Raw genomic sequence first — 19327 nt, forward strand, 5'->3', positions numbered from 1 at the left:
GGAACACCTAATGTCACTCCTAAATGTCCACGTGTGAACTTAGCTTAATTTGGAGGGTTTTTTTTTTTTTTGCTTGTTTATTTTGGTTTTTGTTTGTTTTTGAGACAGGGATTCTCTGTTGTAGCTCTGGCTGTCCCGAACTCGCTCTGTAGACCAGGCTGGCCTCCAACTCAGTGACTGGCCGCCTCTGCCTCCTGAGTGCTGCGTTTATAGAAGAGCACCACCGGTGACCTTTGGCCTCAACTGGGAATTTAAAGGAGGTAAACGGTTTCTCTTCTGGCTGTAAACCCTTTCTTCTTTTAGGGAAGTGGGAACTGAGGGGAGGCGGAGATTCTGTAGCAGAGAAGAGTCTGCACAGTTCCTTCCTGAGCCTCAGGGCACTCAGTCCCTCACAGCCTTAGCCCCACAGAAATCAATTTAGGGCTGGGCAGAGTACAGATTTTGTGGCAGCCCAGGGGAGCCCACAGGAACCTGGTAGTCCAGAGACACTGCAAGTCTTTACTGGAAAAATACAGGTAGCCGTGATGGTCAGTTCTTCAGAATTATACTGCAATGCAACTAACAGTTAAAAGTGGATTGTTCTAGGAACCTGGTCATATTTTTTTCTTTGGAAAACACTGGCAAACTATTGACTAAGAAAGATATTTTGGGACAAAGTCCCTTTGTAAGCCGTGGTTATCGTTCCTTGTAAATTGAGTTAAATTCATTTGTAAGGAATGGCAGCATCTGACTTTTAGGGCACACACACACACACACATACACACTGCAGAACATTTTAAATTAGTTTTTAAGAACATAATCCATTGAACTCACTTAAATGAAATAAAGAGTTTTATTGGGGAGAAACAAATTTCTCTTTGCCTCTTCACATAGTCTGTATGCATCCATATGCACACATATTAAAATTACAATTTGTCTAAACAGCTTCCTTTCCCGTGAATGGAACAAAGCCACGCTGAAGACAGACTGAATGAGGGAGGCGGCGATAACTGCCCCTCCCTCCCCAGCACCTCAGCTGTGACAGCAAAAACATTGGGGATTTCTTGGAGATTAGTCAAGAGATAATGTTCAACATGGATCTCGCAAATCATTTATTATGACTGAAAGGGAAGAAAAGGAAAGGTGAGAAATATTACAATTACATTATTCTCTGGTAACCAATCATAATAATATACTTGTGTTTTAAAAAAATGGCTAGATAAGTAATTTCCCAGGAAATAAAATTTTCACATCATTGGTTACAGAAAATTGACTTCTTTCCATCAAAATATTTTATTTCTGCTCTGTCAAAAACAAGCGTGAAGTTTAAGGCACTGTGGCTTAGGCTAAGCATTGGCTGCTTTGCAATCTTAGGCTGGGCGTATGGGACTGCTCACCAGATGGTGAGGGAAATGTTGCCCAGAAGAGAGAGTTCTGTCCAGTCTCTGCAGCCTGCCTCCTAATGATTATTAGGCAGCTTTATGGGCACTCAAAAACACTACTTTACCCTGGTCAAAATCACTCGGAGAGTCACCCCCAAATCGTCAATCATTTATTCTAAAAAATGAATTGGTTGATTGAACGAGTGATTGTGGCTCACAAGATGGAAGGGGAAATTTAAAACCCCATTTCTGGGTTTTTACATTTATCTTTGTCTTTACCAAGATAATCCAATAGGACTCGAGCAGCGTGTGTCCTAACTTTGCTCCCAAGGGAAAAACATATTTTAAAGGTTCAGTGTGGGAACGGGACACTGCCACAGGAGGAAAGCAGCAGAGAGGAAAATTCAAGGGCTCTGCCAACCAATTAATTGGGCAGCTAGCATTTCCTCAAATTGGTTTAAAAAAAAAATAATGGCACGCACAGTGATATACATGTCTAAAAATAAATACAAATATTCTACACATAAATAAAATTAGGTAGACTCGTGCTTATCACTATTACAGTTAGATATTTCATAATAGAATCTTCATATCTTATCACAGTTTCATTTTTCATCATGACTAATAATTCCATTTCTTTAACATAGCCTGGACTGTATTGGCCGCCTATGTTGCTGTTTTGATTTTAACTATGAGATATGTTCCTGGTGTGTTGAACACTTGACTCCCAGACAGTGATGCCAGTTTGAAAGGTGGTAGAAATTTTGAGAGTGGGAGCTTAATTAGAGGAAGTGAGTCACTGGGGACACGCTTTTGAAGGTGTACCTGTCCCTGGTCCCTTCTTGCTCTCAACTTCCCATCCACCACGAGGGAAGCCCCGCCCCACCATGGGGTTCTTCTCAACTGCATGAGGCCGAGCAGCCAGGGACAGAACCCTCTGAAACAGCAAAAGTAATCCTGTCTCCCTTAGGTCGTTTCTGTCAAGTACTTGCCACAGCAGCGGGATAACTATCAAACACGGGCATCTCAAGACAACTTCGACTGAAAATTTACTTCCTTTGGCATAAGTATTTTCTATTAAAATTTACCCTAGAATTACTTTTAAACTCTAATCAGGAAAGACTGTGTGACGGACTGAGCTTTAAGGATCACCTTTGTTTCCAAAGATATTAATTCATAACAAAGCAAGGTCAGGTTGACCTAGCATTAAACACAATGAAATTGCGGGACACCCTTCCCGCGATCTCATGCTATCCTGGAGGGCAGGGACGCCAGGACTCAGTACCTCATTTTGACTCCCACACTCCAGTGATGGGCAGAGCTCTGCCGCAAGGTCCACACGTTCTAATACCACAGAGGCGGCTCTGGTTAGCGACTGCCTGCCTTTTCTCATGCCATGACTCACAGACTCAGGAGATTTATTGCACTTTCTCTAAGAATTTCCCCCCTGCATAATGTTGCCACAGCTGATTCTCAAACTGACCCTCATTCTCTTCCAAGTACCACTTCATTTAGCTAAAGGCACATTTAATTACAGTACTTACATTTTTTGGCAGTGAGTTTTTCCAGATAGTCAACTGGTTTACCCAAAGAGAGCCTGGAATCTCCCTTTCAAAAGACTGCCAGGATATTTCAAAGCAAAAATGGGAAGCCTTATTGCACCATGTCTGATGGCCAAGAAGGGAGATGGGGTGGGATGGAGACAAATTCTAACCTGCTGTGTCTAAGACACCATGAGTGTGTTGGCACATTTTATGATTCTGTTTTATTGTTATCTGAACATTTACGTTAGATAAGAGAGTGACCCATCACTGCTCGAGCCTGGAGGGGTGGTGTGCGCGCCGTGGCGGCAGTGTGTAAAACACTCGTCTGTAGTGGATGCAGCCACTTCGTGGAGGATGAGTGAAGAAGGTTCAGGCTCAGCAGTTTTCAGAGTAAGGTGGGGCCTTTGGTGGGTCTGCTGTTCGACAGGAGGGGCTGGCTTCCGTTGGCCTTCGCTTGCGGTCCCTGGGTCCTGGCGGAGAGCAGCGCCGGGGCCGAGAGATGGTGGAACGCTGCCTTTTGCTGGAAGAAGTTGTTGATGTAACTGGCGATCAGAAGGGTGATTTCAAGAATCTAAAACGAGAAAAACTGTCCTGTCAGGCTCCTGTGACAGTCTCTCCACTGTCCACGGGTAATTTTAGCCCCATTTGCTCAGCCTACCACCATGCCCGGATCGTTAGAGCAGCAGTTCGCAACCTGTGGGTCGCGACTCCTTTTGCGGGTCACATAGCCTGCGCATCAGGTACTACAATTCCGTAACTGTAGCAGGATTACGGTTATGAAGCAGCCTCAGGAAGAGAAGCACTGGTCTAGATCAAATGAGGTTTTTACATGTCTGGCACCATCAAGTTAGCAGCAAGAATGGATCTCCAAGCCCAGTCACAGGCTAGGAAATGTGAGGCATTAGTAAAACGGAAACACTGAAGCTACTGTGATCTTTGGTACTCCGTGGCTACCTGCTCTCAGTTAAAGCACAGAACTTGTCAGAAAAGATACCTATGATGAACCAAACAAACAGGGCTTGAAAAATGGCCAGGAGGGTTAGGGTACGTTCCGCTGAGCTGGGGGTCTAGAAGTCAGATCCCTAGGGCCCACGTTGGGGCGGAAGGAGAGAGCTGACTCCCCAAGTTGTCCTGTGGCATGCACACAGAGACAAAAGCCAATATCAATAAATAAATGTAATAAAACACCTTTTTAAGTAGAAAGTTTTAGGAAAAACAATTTCTCATCCTTTTTACTAAAATTAGATTTTTTTTTTTCAGTGCTGGAGCTTGAACCCCCAGGGCCTCACTCAAGCTAAACAGAGACTCTGCCCCTTGCTACAGCCTCCAACCGGCTTTATGTGTTAGAATGTAATCTTTTCAAAAGTTGCCTTACTTAGAGATGCTGTGGTTTGTTAACTATCACAAAGGGGCAAGTACATCTTAACTATCAAACTCTGCTCTTTAATAAGTCCATAAAACAAATAGCCCCAAGTAGGTAAGACCATGCAAAGTGACCCACAACAATTTCATAGCTCTTCACACACACTTTTTTGAGACAAGGATCTTAAGTAGCCCAGGCTGCCCTGAACTTTCCCCTCCCGACCACACTCCTGAATGCCGGCAGATGACTACTACTTTTGAAACTTCTTCACCAGCAATCGGCCCATATTGGAAAATTTCAGTTAGTTCTGTTTTTATTTTTGTTTTTTTGAGACAGGATCTCTTGGTAGCCCTGACTGTCCTAGAACATACTATGCAGACCAGGTTAGCTTCCAACTCACAGAGATCCACCTGCTTCTGCCTCTCAAGTGCTGGGATTAAAGGTGTGCACCGCTATGCCTGGTTTATCACTTAGTTCTTAAGCTAAAAGAAGCAGGCTGTATCAAGCCATGTTAGCAAAACAAATTAGAACTCAGATCAAGTAAGCCATGAGTTATGCTGAGGGTTGTTTAAACAAGTTCCCTTTCCATCCGCAACACCCTTTGTGTGAGAAGTGTCTTCCCAGGAAAGACCAGCCAGTTAAAGGCTGGCAGAAAGTGCTCCACTCACCTTGGGTTTTGCCATGGCAAAGAGTAACTTCTCCGTTGGTCTGTCTTTTGAATGAGTATTAATGACGACCATAAAATCGTCCTGATACCCTCCAAAGGTCATCAGGCTCCTGTACACATAGCTGACCATTAATCTCTTCAACGAAAAGAGAAAGGAACTGTTACAGGTGTTCACTCTCAAAGAAGACGAGAAAACGCTGATATTAATTATGGCAAATGCGAAAACAACGCTCTAAGGTCAAATCTATTATGATTATGTGAGTAACAGCCATACTATTTTATTTATTATACTAGTTTATTTAGGAATCGTCGGCCTACACAATCAAGTATACATCTGACCCTGAAAAGCTCAAATTAGAAACGATGAACACCTATATTCACAGCACCCAGGAGAAAATTTTTGGTACTATATTTTTTTTTATGTCCACCCAGATCTGATTATTTTTAAGGTCCAAATGGTCGAACGCTGTATTGGCAGATCCAGATGGCTCCCCTGCCAGGGAGACGTGGGCACAAACAGAAACAGCACCATGCACTCCGTTCAGCATCACCTTCCTGCGACAAAGGTGGCCACGTGAAGTGACTGCAGAGACAACTGGCTGCTGAATAGTTAAGCCATTGTGTTATTATCTTACGTGGTGTGTGTGTATGCGCGCACACACACACACACCACCACCACCACCACCAACAACAACAGTGGAAGAAAAAAAGCCAGAGGCCATGAATTTGAAAGACTGTGTGTATGCATGGGAGGGTTGGAGGGAGGAAAGGAAAAGGGGAAATGAAATTTCATTTCAACAAATAAAACCAAGAAAACTTCTGTGCTCTCTCTCTCTCTCTCTCTATTGCCACAGGTAAGGGTCTCCCACTATATAGTTAAAGCAGCAGTTATAACCCACCAAACTGAGACATTTATGGTTGGGTGCATAGCTCAGTGGCCCAGCATGTGTGAGGTCCCAGTACAACAATGGAAATTACCAAATAGCCTATAACTATGGTAGAAAAAGATAACTTCACATAGATAAATGAACAGAAAAGGAATACTTTGATTTTTTTAAATACATATTTTGAAATTTTGAGACAAGATCTTGCTACGTAGCCTAGACTAGCCTTGAACTCGCAACCTTCCCGTCTCAGTGTCTTCAGTGCTGGGACTAACATGTGCCACACTGTCCAGCTCAAGTTCATTTTAATTATATGCTCTATGTTTTAGTCGATATGTAACCTTAATGTAAGCTAAACTGGTGACATTATGGAAAACTATACAAATTATGCTATAGAAACTTCAGTGAAACTGAAATTTAACTTAGATAAAGTTTCTACTTTTTAATATCTTAAACATTCTTATTTTATATAGAAAAAAACCGTGGAGGGCTGGTGATGTAGCTGGAAGGGTGCATGCTGTCAAGACTAACTTCCTGGGTTTGATTTTGGGACCCCACATAGTGGAAGAAAAGAGCTGACTCCAGCAGGTTGTGCTCTGACCTCCACTTGAGTTTACACACACACACACACACACACACACACACACACACACACACACACACACACACACGACCTGTGTCACCTGTTTGAAAACACTGGATTGTAACATGATTGTACCTGTAAAGTGACCGCTAAAGCGTTTCAGGGAGAATTGTCTTCTAAGCTCAAGGGAAAATCAGAAACAGCAATTCAGAATCTCAGAACCTCCCGCTTACCATCCCCTGAACACGGAAATAGAAGATTTAGTTATGGATACCAGGGTTTAACCTTACCATGGAGGTGTACTCTAAGATGCTCAAGCCATTTTCGTGGATAGCCAGCCACACAAAAGTATTGCCAGATGACGACGGAGCTATGGGCTGTGGAGAAGTGAAAATACGCTGAATTAAAGGTGCTAATCAAAATTACAGCCATATTTTTTCAGTCTAAATGCATATAAGATCTGCCATTAAACAAATGCAACAAAAAATGTGCTGAAAAATCCTTTTAATAGATGAGGCAGTGTGGTGTACTGAAGTGAGTTGTGGATTTGTCCGAGACCACCTGACTTGTAGGCTCTAATCGTTATTTGGTAATGTGTGCAGTTGGACAAACTTCTTATACCACCAAGGCTGTTTTCTTATCTTTCACACAGGAACGCTAATTTTTTTTCTTTTTTTTCTTTTTCTGAAGCTTTGGAGCCTGTCCTGGAACTCGCTCTGCAGCTCTGCAGACAAGGCTGGCCTTGAACTTGCAGAGATCCGCCCGCCTCCGTCTCTTGAGTGCTGGGATTAAAGGCGTGTGCCCGACTAGGAACACAATTTTTTACATCTTGTTTTTGTTTCACAAATGTAATAGTTGCCAAAGGTTTTAGAGTTCCTGTGATGACCACACTCCTCAGAAAACAAAACACACTGCTGAGCTTTCTAAGGCGACTGAGGGACTGTGGTGACCTGCGCATACTTCCCTGATAGTCAAAAAGAAAAAAGAAAAGAAGATTATATGGTTGATAGGTACAAGAAGTACTGAAATTTCTCAAAAAAAATTTTGAAGGCCAAAACAATGAAATTTTTTGAAATAAAAACAATCTCTTGCCATGAGTGGTGGCGCATGCTTTTAATCCCAGAGCTCGGGAGGCAGAGGAAGGTGGATCTCTATGAGTTCAGAGAAACCCTGTCTCAAAAACAAACAAACAAACAAAACAAAAAACAAAAACAAAAACCCCAAAACCAAACAACCCTTTCACAGGCATTGATTTCTAACAACCGAAATTCTAACAAAAATAAACTTCTATTAAGTCTTAAAGAAGTGTGCCAAGCCTCCAGACAAGAAGGGAGGCTGAGTCTTACATTGTAGATAATAAATCTCAAGTTTGAAGGTTCATGAAATCTCAACTATAGGGTTACCGCTGTCTCTACTGAGGGAGGTTTCAAATGCCAGCGTCAGAAAGTACCAGGGCTGGGCATGGGTCCAGTCCCCAGACCATACACCACAAGGCTGATGGTAGATTGTATTGGAGGACGGTGAGTTCCTCTCATCTCACAAATGGATAAACAAGTGTGGTACCTGAGTGCAGGTATGTGAGAGAATAACAGTCAGTCCTCGGAGAGAAAGGGAAATCTGACACACGCTGCAGCCCAGGCGCGTCTTGAAGACATTACCTAAGTACAACAAATGACGGGGCACACGTGTTCCCCAGAGTTACACACACTCTCAGAAACAGAGGGTGGCCCTCGAGGATGCCAAGGGGGATGGTATGGGAAGGTAAGTGTTTCTCATGGAGCCAGAGCGGCAGCTAGAAGATAAAACAAGCTCTGGAGGATGGGCAGGTGTGATGCGGTGTGAACGACTTAATGCCAGAGCACCATCCAGTTAAGACTGGCATGCCGGCAATTTCATGTTGTGTATTTTTCCCTTGCTAAAATAATAACAATGATAATAATGGTGATGATGATGACAACAAAGGCAAGGGAAGTGGCTTCCTGTTCTACAGACAGACAAATGCCAGTCCTGGGACATCAAACAGAGTGTCACTAGCAAATAATGACACAGAAAAACATACCAAGGGCGCTGAAGTTGGAATTAAATTCATTGTAAAAAGGTTCACATTTCAAGTGTAATGACCAATTATTCATTTCTTTTTAGACAGGGGCTAGGTTGGTCTCTAATTAGTAGGCCCAAGACTGCCACGGTCTCCTCAGTAGCTGGGACTATAGGAGGGTTCCACTGTGCCAGGCTTACTCTTTATACAAGCAAGAATAACAAAACCCTTTAACTCTCTGCAAGTATACTGTATGGATGTATGATACTAACGTGTATAATTTTTCTGTTCTCTCAGTGTATGGCTTCTAGTTGCAGTAGTAAAAGCAACTGCTAACCTAACAGTCAGTAAGCCAGGGGTAGGAGATGCCTGGGGCTTGACTTTTCTAGTCCATGTTGTTTATTAAAAGATGAGAAAACTGAGATGAGGCAGTTTTACCAGTTTGTCCAGAGTGGCTTAGCTCTTCAGCAAGTATTTATTCAGTGATAACTGCTTCCAAACCCTGACGGTGGGCACCGGAGTATGGTAGGGTCACTCTCAGAGTGTGCAAGGCATTAGTGAGGAAAACAGACTACAAGACAGGACGGACGCATCTTTGGCGCCAAAGGGAGTTCCAGGCGGTACCATTTAAGGAAAAGAAAAAGAACTGAAGGGCATGGTGTAGGGCTGGAGGAATGGCTGGAGGTGAGAACCCATTCTCAGTACGCTAGAGGTCCTTGATTTAATGCCCAGTACTGGGAATTCAGAAACAAAATGCTCCCCCGCCAAAGACGGCATAGGCTTTCCCTTAGGGGCCAGAGTCAGTCACCTCCCAGAGAGGGGTCTCTCTGCCCAGTGTTTCTGCAGTCAGTTCTGATCACTTCAAAGGGTACTTACCACACAGCGCCTTGTTTACAGGCCTGTTGCAGCACAGGGCTAAGCTGAGACCCACCCTAAAGTCTGGTAGAACTCGCTGGAGACTGTACTTTATGTGTCCCCGGAGCTGGGCGCAGTAAATGCTCACTAATAACTAAGCCAGTGAGTGGTGGAGTTAATGAGTGAATGAGGGTTAGTTCAGCTAGCTCTTTCATCTTCCGATGACTGTGTGTCCGGGGGACCTTCCCTCCCGTTCCCCCTTCCCCCAGAATTCCTCATTGGTTTCTTTAAGTTGTGGGGAATTTCCTTGTTTTTAAATAAAACCAAAATATGCCATATCAGGGGTAAATCTGGTCAGCCAGGTTCATGGAGGTTTTTATTTGTGTCCTTCTTCCCATTCTTTCTTACTTTTGCAAAAAACAACTTGGCACCAAAGAACGGCCACTTCCTGGCTACTGTCAAATAAATGCGCACACAGTCAGCCGCACTGTGTCCCCGGAGGGCCATCCATCTGGTTGAGAGTCGCTGGTAGAGCTGCCTGAAAAGAGAAAGAAAGAAAGAAAGAAAGAAAGAAAGAAAGAAAGAAAGAAAGAAAGAAAGAAAGAGACAAAAACAAGACAGAGCCATAAGTATGCTGTCGTCCTCCTAGACAAAGTCCCCTCAGCCCATTCCCAAAACCTTTGATCCCCCCTCACCTCTTTGGAGAATTTTCACCAAATTCTCCCATGATATTCAAGCACACAACACAACTACCAAGCAGATCTTTATTATCTACACAGCTAACAGCAAACCTAAGTGTAAGTCAGTTTGACAGGCAATTTCTCCTGAGAGTGTTTTCAGTTTTTAAAGTTCAGTGGTGTCCAAACAGTACAATTTGGAGGCGTGCTGAGTTCATTTCTTCTCAGACTGAGCCCAGAGGCAGCCACTTTCACTATATAGGCAAAAGTTTCTTTATGATCAGGACTAACCCAGGATTAAGATCAGATGGCACGGTGGCCTAATTTATGGCCATTTTTATTTAAAAAGTTGTTTCAAAACTGGATGTGGTTGTACATGCCTGTAATTTCATCATTTTTGAGGGAAAGGCAGGAGAATTGGGAGGTTAAGGTTATCTTCAGCTACATACCAAGTTTGAGGCTAGCCTGGACTACACAAGACTGCCTCCAAAAAAATCACATAAGCTTATGACATCACGCAATGACTCTATACTTCAAGCATCATGCTGTAGGTGACAAACAGATTCTAAAGTTTTAAAAGATATCTTAAAATATGTAAAAAAAACCCCCAAAACAAAACAAAACTCTTGAGGGGATATTGGAATTAAGCATTCTAAAAGATTCAAACAGAAAATTGTACTAAAGAGCTGAAAATAGCGTCTTACCGCAACTGTTCTTCGGAGCAGCCATCCCTGTACCTTTTAGGGTAAAATTTTTCTATGACTTGTTTGAGGTTTTGGTTTGCTTTGCACTGGTTAGTCACATGCCCGGCTGGAGTTGAGAAAGGTCTCTCAAAATCCCCAATCTCCACCTGGTGGGAGAGCCCCCAAAAGAGAAGACACAGGACAGTGAGAGCAGTCTCCAGAAAGACAATCTCTACTGCTCTTTCAGAACGTTCTCTGCGTGCGGCAAACACAAGTCGGCTTGTCACGATTACACAGCTGGAAAATTTAGGATCATACGTCTGAGCTGTTGCTTTTAAACAGAAATTTCACTTGAAACCTAACTTGGGAGAAATTTTGTGACAAACATTTCGGTGCCATTTCTACTAGGAACTCCTGTCCTAAGTTTCTTTTTTGTGGTACCGTGCTAGAAGATTCTGATGATGGCAAGTTAAAAGAGAAAGGTTCACTTTAGCGCACAGCTGGTTCCACTTCACAGTCCAGGGCAGTGAGAAAGCCACTGTGGTCACGCGAAATCCGCGAGCAGTTCCAGAGAGCAAAGGACGCATGCGTGCATTCTTCCGCCCGCGTGGGATACGACCAGTAACGTGAACTGAGAGCCGAGGGAAACCACCTGCCCTTAAGGGGCTCTGAAATACTTCGGAGTGTCCGATCACAGCAACAGAGAAAAAACTAAAACACCCTCTTAGTAAATAATTGTTGAAAGAAAACAGCCTTATTACCGAGTTAACACAGGACAGTCTTTCACTGTGAAGTCCCATTCTAACCACTGGTAAGTAAGGTGAAATGACAGTCGAAGACAAAAGGTGAGAAGACGACCAAGCAATCTGGCAACAGTGCTAGCTGGACTCTTTTAGGGTCTCTATTGCATATAGTGGTAGTGAGGACCCCATGGTCCCATTACTTTCCCCTAGAATTTCTCTGTGAATGTTTGTGTTCTCACCAACTCTTCCTATGTACTGGCTGATTACTCTCTGGAATACCGCCTTTCATTCCCTGCTCTCCTCTGCAGCGCGAATTCTAATTGGTCTTAATAATAAAAACCTGGAGTCAGATATTGGGGGTGAAAGCTAAAAGATCAGAGAAGCAGAGCGGCCAGTCACTAGTTCTTACAACTATGAAATTCTCAGACCGAAGGGGGTATCCTGTCTTTACAAGTCCTCGGACGGAATGCTGAGCTCCTGTCTCCCCCTACCTTCTATTCTTCTCTCTGCCCAGTCAGATCTCTTCCTGTCTCCACCTCTCTAGTGCTGGGTTAAAGGTGTGAGCCATCACCGCCTGGCTCTGTTTCCCTTGTAGACTGGATCAATTTTGTAGCCAGGCAGGACGTATAGGTGGGACAAGCAGGCAGGAAGTAGAGGCGGGGCAACAAGAATTCTGGGAAGAGGGAAGTTTCAGTCTGCAGTCTGTCACCCAGACAGAGAGGAAGCAAGATGTGACTGCCTCGCCAAAAAAAGATACCAAGTCACGTGGCTAACACAGACAAGAATATGGAATAATATAAGTTAAAAGAGTTAATTAGAAGCCTGAAATACTAGGTTAATGAGTTTATGATTAATGCAGACCTCTGTGTGTTTCTATGGGACTGAGTGACTGAAGGACTGTGTGGGAAAGAAACCTCTGTCAACACACAACCATCTGTAACGTCAGGCCTATCTGACATCCTTTTCTTGCCTCCCAGGACACAATATGCATGTGGCACTATACACAGATAGAACATTCAGGAAAAACCTCATACACATAAAATCTCAAAAATTTAATTTTTCTTAATTTTATTTTAATAAAATTTATTTTTTCTTAGAGAAAGTTTTTGTTTTAAAGGCAAAATAAAATTCTTAGCTGGAGTCATCCTTGTGGATTCCTGGTGCCAAGTTTCTAGCTAACCCCATAATGGTTTCCTCTATCAAGATATTTCTTTCTATCTAGCTAAAAATCTAAGCAATAGTGGAGAGGGTGCCTTAACTGCCCTTTCCCTATAAGCAGATTGATGACTACCTTAATTATCATCATAGAACCTTCATCTAGTAACTGATGGCAGCAGATGCAAAGATCCACAGCTAAGCCCTGGGCCCAGCTCCTGGAGTCCAATTACAGAAAGGAAGAAGTGGTATTATGAGCAAAGGAATCAAGACCACGATGGGGAAACCCACAGAAACAGCTGACTCAAGCTAGTGGGAGCTCACTGACTCCAGACTGACAGCTGAGGAACTGGCATAGGACTAAACTAGGCCCTCTGAATGTGGGCAACAACTGTGTGGCTTGGTCAGTTTGTGGGGACACTGGCTGTGGACCCAGTATTCATCCCTAGTGCACGAACTGGCTTTTGGAGCCCATTCCCTATGGAGGGATACCTTGCTCAGCCTAGATACAGGGGGGAGGACCTTGGTCCTGCCTCAACTGACAGACTTTGTTGATTCCCAATGGGAGGCCTCACCATCTTTGAGGAGTTGATGGGCAGTGGGGTGGGGGAAGGTGGAGGGAACAGGTGGAGGGGAGGGAGAGGGAACTGGGATTGGTATGTAAAGTAAAAAAACAAAAAACAAAAAAAAATTGTTTTTAAAAAAGACAAAATAAAAAGCTAAAGAAGATAAATGTTAGTAAAGACAAGAGTGATTTCCATAGGGAATCCATAGGTCACCTCTGGAAAGGTGACCCCTAGAATAGCAAGCAGCCTGGAATCTCTCTGATTATCTAGAAAGCAAGCGTCTCCTTTCCTTCCGTCTTTACCATTGTGGAAAAAGAACACTGAGTGCAGCACCCACGCTTTCACGTTCAGATGATCTTAAAATACTCTAAAAGTGAACTCGGGGACTAAGTGTCTATTCTTCCTAGAGCATAGGGAAAACTGCTTATGGGAAAGAGATAAGCAGGAGGGACAAGAACAGTGGTGGTCCTTGGGGAGGCCCCGGTCAACTACACAAAGCAGAGCCACAAGTATTCATCAGCCACCAAGGTCAGGACTGCAAGGCACAGGTATAAAACATCACAGGAACTCCCCAGAGGGCCACTTGAGCTATCAGGAAGGACTTAAAGGAGGAACGCTAAAGGGCAAGAGGAAATTAGCAAATGACTGAACAGACACAGAGCCATTCCAGATACCTGGACACATCACTAAGATTAGTAGATTCTAGAAAGGAAGCAGGTACCATACACAAGTGAGGGATTTTGCAGAGACCCAAGCTGCAAGAAAGCAAAGTTATGGATGCTGAAGTTACTGCGGCAGGGGCAGATCGTGAATGACCCTGGATATAAATGAAGGGATGACATTTGGTTTTTGCTGCCTCCCTCAATGCTGTGGGACAATGGTCTTGTACCCTGTCACTTGTATTGTTTTAATAAAATGCTGATTGGTCAGTAGCCAGGCAAGAACAGGAGAATTCTGGGAAGAGGAAAGGCTCAGTCGGGAGTCGTCACCTAGATGCAGAGGAAACAAGATGAGAATGCTTCTCTGATAAAAGGTACCAAGCCATGTGGCTGACACAGACAAGAATTATGGGTTAAGGTAGGATGTAAGAGTTAATAAGAAGCCTGAGCTAACAGGCCAACCAGTTTATAATTAATGTAAGCCCCTGTGTGTTTCTTTGGGACTGAACGGCTGTAGGACTGAGCAGGACAGAAACCTCAGGCAACACTTCACTGGTACTAATGCTGTGTAATCAACTCTCCATGGGCAAGTGACACTGTGCCATCTTCCAGTCTCAGATCTAAGGAAAATGGCAAATTCTTCTCCATGTCTCTTTTGGAGTATGACTTTTGCCACTCAACCAACATCCTGATTGGAAGCTCAAATAGTTCCAAGAAGGAAATACATGTAGCTACACAGTGAATGGTCCCTGTAGAAGTCTCAACTGAGAGCCAGCATTGCAGGCAGACATGCAAGTGAGTGAGCTTCCCAATGATTCCAGCCCTCACCCATGGCATCACAGCTATTCCTCAGGCTAAGCTCACTGAAGCCACATGAAACAGAGACTAAATGCCTTCTGCATATCTGCTCAGATTACTTTTGGAGTTTTAAATTGTTGTTACCGTGTGCTTTTCTGTTTTGTTCGTTTTTTTTTTTTTTTTTTGCGACAGGGTCTCATTAGGTCGTACAGGTTGTTCTGGAACTTGCTATGTAACTTAGATTTGCCTTTGCCTCTCAACTGCTAGGATTATGAATTATAGGCATTCATCAGCACACTCAACTTCAAATCATTTGCTAGGCAGCAATGGATAACTAGACAAAACCCTCTGGCAGCTGTGTGAAGGATAACTTTGTGGGGAGACCACATCAGAGAGAGGCATAGGGTCAGAAGGTGGCGGGGAGCAGCGGATTGAGGCAGGTGTGAATCAGGAATGAAAGTCAACACAGAGTGTGGCGAGCAGAGGACCAAGTATGAGTTCAAAGTGAAAAGATGAGGCAACCAATGGGAAAGGGGGAGAGAACGGAAAAGGCCATGGGGATGGCTAGAGAGGAACCCGGGGTGGAGGATTAGCTGGAGCAGAAGCTCGGGTGGAGGACCAAGAGGGACCGTGTCATGATGAAGAAGCACAAGGTGGAGAAAGGGGAGGATGACAGTACAGCTTTCTGTGGGCTGGATTTACGGAGCCCATTAAACAGGCATGCACTGGAGTGAAGAGACTTGGGAATCACAGTGTGGGTGCTGGATGGGATGAAGAACGGATGAGATGTCCTGGGATGATGTGTAGGGTGAGAAGCCATAGACCCGAGGATCTGTCCACATGGCACTTCCAAGGGAAGCTGTTATCTGCCTCCTTGATTATCCTGTGCAGACTCAGTTTTGCATCTTAAAATCGCCTTCTCCCTTGAGTATGATGACCTTAAATGACCCAAGCACGCGGGTGCCTGGCTGGGCCTACTTTCCCAGCCTCAGTCATAGGTAGAAGAGGGTGTGATTAAGGTCTAACCAGGAGCGTAAATGAAAAGGTCTATGTAGATTATGAGTTTTTCTCAAAGTCAGGATGGGTATGTCCTTCTCAGTCCCTCCCTTCCCCCACCCCTGACTCCTGGAACATGCTGGGACTCTAACAGAACTCCAAGACCATGAGGATGACACCCATGGGTGGCAGAATGGGTAGAAGGACCAAGTCCTGATGGCTCGCTCTGTAGAGGTATCAGGATGCCTCAGTCACCTTGTGGAAATTAAACTTTTTTTCCCCCTTTTGGGATAGACTCTTGCTAATGGAGCCCAGGCTGGCCTTCAACACATGGACTTCCTGCCTCAGTCTCCCAAATGCTGAGATACAGGTAGATATTCACCACGCTCGGAATAAAAACATACTTCTGTTTGGTTGAGTCACTGTAATTTGTGTGTATATGTTAAAGAAATCCAAACTTACTTCCAATTGGTATGGTAGGTAAATAAAAGAAAGTGTTCTAGCTTTGCCCAAAAGGCGTTCCTAAGAGGTTGCCAGCTGCACATACCGTCTTCAGGACCACCTCTCTAGTCTCAGATCCCTTTCTTAAATGCCTCAAGCAACATTCTTGAAAGAACTAAGAAACGCATTTCCCCTTACAGAATGTAGTGTCTCATCCAAGGCTACAGCAATCGTCGGGGGTCAGAAAATAATGTAATAATAACGTCTGCAGTTTCAAGTGTCTTCTTAATCATAATAAAGCGAGCGTAAAAACGTGCTGAAGGCTCCTGCCTTGCTGCATTTAACTGAATAAACTTGCATCTTCTATCTCTCTATGCTATTCCGTACAACACAGAAGTTACCTGAGCTAAAAGCGCTGCCATTTCTAACGCCAGGTCCTTGTTCAGAGGGAAAAGGCCATTTATTATCTGATCATTTGTCTGGTAGAGCAACAGCAGCTTCTCTCTGTCAGTCTCTCCACGAGCTTGCATTGAGAAGTACAATCTGGAAAAAGAGAGAGAGAGAGAGAGAAATGTCTGATGATACTCTTATTTTTTTTAAATTAAAAATTCTACATTTATTGTGCACGTGTGGGGGTGTTCATGCATACGTGCCACTGTATGTGTGTGGATCAGAGGACAATGTGCGGGTGTCATCTCCTATCATATTAGTTCTGGGGATCAAACTCAGGTCATCAGGCTTTGTGGCAAGTCCCCTTACCCATGAAGCCATCTCACTGTCCCCCCCCCCACACCCCTTCTTCCATGATAGAGACAGACCCAGCACAAGCTAGGCAAGCGCTCAGCCAGTGAACTATACCACCCTTCCCCAATGCTCTCACAAAGGAAGACAGTGAGGATGAATCAGAGGACTGCTTTTAACAGCCCGCTACATGACACAAACAGACCACTGCCATCTGGAAAACATAGGGCAAATTGCTTTGAAGTGGAAGAACCCTTTTATTTAAATTAGTTCTAAAAACAAACTGAAGTACTAAGTCACTGTGGTGGTTTGAATAAAATTAGCCCCCACAAGCTGATGTATCCCAATGCCGAGTCACCGGAGAGTGGCACTATTTGAAAGGATTAGAAGGATTAGGGGTTGTGGCCTTGTTGGAGGAAGTGTATCACTAAGGGTGAGCTTTGAGGTTTCAAAAGTCTATGCCAGGCCTAGGTGCTCTCTCTCTCTTTGCTGCTTTCAGATAAAGATATAGCTCTCAACTACTTCTCCAGTACAACACCTGCCTGTAGCCATACTCCCCACCACAATGATAATGGATGAAATCTCTAAATCATAAGTAAGCCTCTAAATTAAATGCTTAAAAAAAAAAAGAGTTGCTTTGGTCATGTGTCTCTTCACAGCAATGGAACAGTGAAGGCAGTCACTAAAAGTGACCAAGACGGTCCTTAAAAGTACTAGGAGGGGCTAAGACTCTGAGTGACATTAAATTTACTCTTTGGGTGACCCAGACACAGAGGACACAAGAGGTGACTGCCTCACCAAAAAACGTACCAAGCCACGTGGCTAACTCAGACAAGAATTATGGGCTAATGTAAGTTATAAGAATTAGTTAATAAGAAGCCTGAGCTAATGGGCCAATTAGTTTATAACTAAAAAAAAATTTATCCCTTGTAAGGAATACAGGCTACAACAACTCTTCATTCAAGGAACTGAATAAACCCAATTTTTAACACACAATCTTTTTTTAACATCTTGGGCATGCTAAATAGGAAACTAGGGTTTCAATTAAAAAATCAACTCCAATTAGCATCAAATGTCAGAGGTGGCTTTTCACTAGACATGAAAAAAAATATTGGTACATTCAAGTCTGTTTTGATTTTTTTTGACCATATATAGATGAGCATCTTTAGGAAGATCAGAAAGAAAAATACTCTCTTATTCCTCGTGGAAACAGGACACGGGCTTCCTGTTATTTTTGAGATGGGGGTCTCTATGTTTCCGAAGCTGGTCTTTGGGTGGTCTCAAGTGACAGCCACACCTCACCCTCCCGAGTACCTAGGACAAGTAAGCTCTGCCATGCCGGGGCTAATGACATGGCAAACAAAAAGTTTGCCCAGGCTGGTGCTCACGGTGCTGTGGGGCACAGTGTTATGGATGTGCAAAGTGCTAAGACAATGGGGTAGGTAAGTAACACGCTGGCAATCCTGAATGTTGCCATGACAACACAGTGGTGTGTGTGTGTGTGTGTGTGTGTGTGTGAGAGAGAGAGAGAGAGAGAGAGAGAGAGAGAGAGAGAGAGAGAGAGAGAGAGAGATATTGTGGACATAGCCCTTAGTTATAGCATCTCTCTCTCTCTCTCTCTCTGAACATCAGGGAAGGAGAGGCCAGAGGGCTGTGATCTGGAGAAACATGGTGGATGTTCTCCATGAAGCTTGTCCTACCCACAGTTCTGAACATCTTCCTGCCAAGCTTGGCTGACAATCAGAGCTGTTTCTAGAAGTCAACCACAGTCCCATTTCAATTATGATTATACAGAGACAAAATGCAGGATCATTAAGCAGACCGGAAGGTGTAGCTGGACAATAGATAGACAATACATACAAAATGTCATCAGGAAAGCGGTCTGACAGGAAGAGAGAGAGGCTGAAGATGAAGGTTTTTACAAAGGGTCCATTTCCTCACTTGAAGTAAGGAACCACATGGCTCATCCCGGAGACCCACCAGGAAAAGGGAAAGTGTTATCACTGGGACTTCATACAGTGGGAATGATATATCTACAGGGAGAGTGGACCAGCGTGGTTTTCAGCCTGGGAAAGAAGGTTGAAATGCTTAAACAAAGCAGGGAATACAAACCCACACATGCACAGTCCTGGAATCCAGCACGTGGGAGGGCAGGCTCGGACTCCGAGGAGCTGGACAAAGCTCCGGAGAACAAGAAAAGCATGGCAAAGATGAACAAGAAAAGAGTCTCCAAGTCAAAGCAGGCAGCCCAGCCAGGTGTGGGGGTGCACACCCCTAATCCTTGCACTAGGCACTAGAAGGTGAGTTCAAGGCCAGCCTGGGCAGGCCGTGAAATCCTGTTGGCAGACCTGTGAGTTTAAGGCCACACTTTGAGATAGTACTGGTCAAGGTTCAAGGCCAGCCTAGCTTCTGCACAGAGCTCCTCTCTTTAAGAAACAAGTCTTGATTGTGGCATCTTCAAACTGTGAGGATGGCTAGAAGAAATAGGACAAGCTGCATGACCTCTCCAGCCCTTGTCAGCAGAGGAGTCAATGAATTCAGGGGCTTCGTAGCTGCCTAACTGTGGAGATGGA

The 19327-nt window shown here is 44.1% G+C and overlaps 1 protein-coding gene across 3 annotated transcripts in view; it reads right to left on the reverse strand.

Moving 5' to 3' along the window:
- Positions 1–813: 813 nt before the first annotated feature.
- The window catches only part of Plekhh2 (pleckstrin homology, MyTH4 and FERM domain containing H2), a 112880-nt gene continuing 94366 nt past the window's right edge, over positions 814–19327 (reverse strand). For all 3 annotated transcript variants that reach the window (XM_050146146.1, XM_050146145.1, XM_050146147.1), the window contains exons 25-30: positions 16415–16556; positions 10677–10822; positions 9704–9833; positions 6693–6779; positions 4937–5071; positions 814–3476 (exon numbers count right to left, since the gene is read on the reverse strand). In XM_050146146.1, coding sequence (XP_050002103.1) covers positions 3291–3476; positions 4937–5071; positions 6693–6779; positions 9704–9833; positions 10677–10822; positions 16415–16556 — 826 coding nt within the window. In that variant the 3' untranslated portion in view covers positions 814–3290. The remainder of the gene's footprint in view (positions 3477–4936; positions 5072–6692; positions 6780–9703; positions 9834–10676; positions 10823–16414; positions 16557–19327) is intronic.

This window comes from Alexandromys fortis, unplaced genomic scaffold (assembly GCF_014885135.2).
Source record: "Alexandromys fortis isolate MF-2015 unplaced genomic scaffold, M_Fortis_MF-2015_v1.1 scaffold_42, whole genome shotgun sequence".
In the NCBI taxonomy this organism is placed as follows: domain Eukaryota; kingdom Metazoa; phylum Chordata; class Mammalia; order Rodentia; family Cricetidae; genus Alexandromys; species Alexandromys fortis.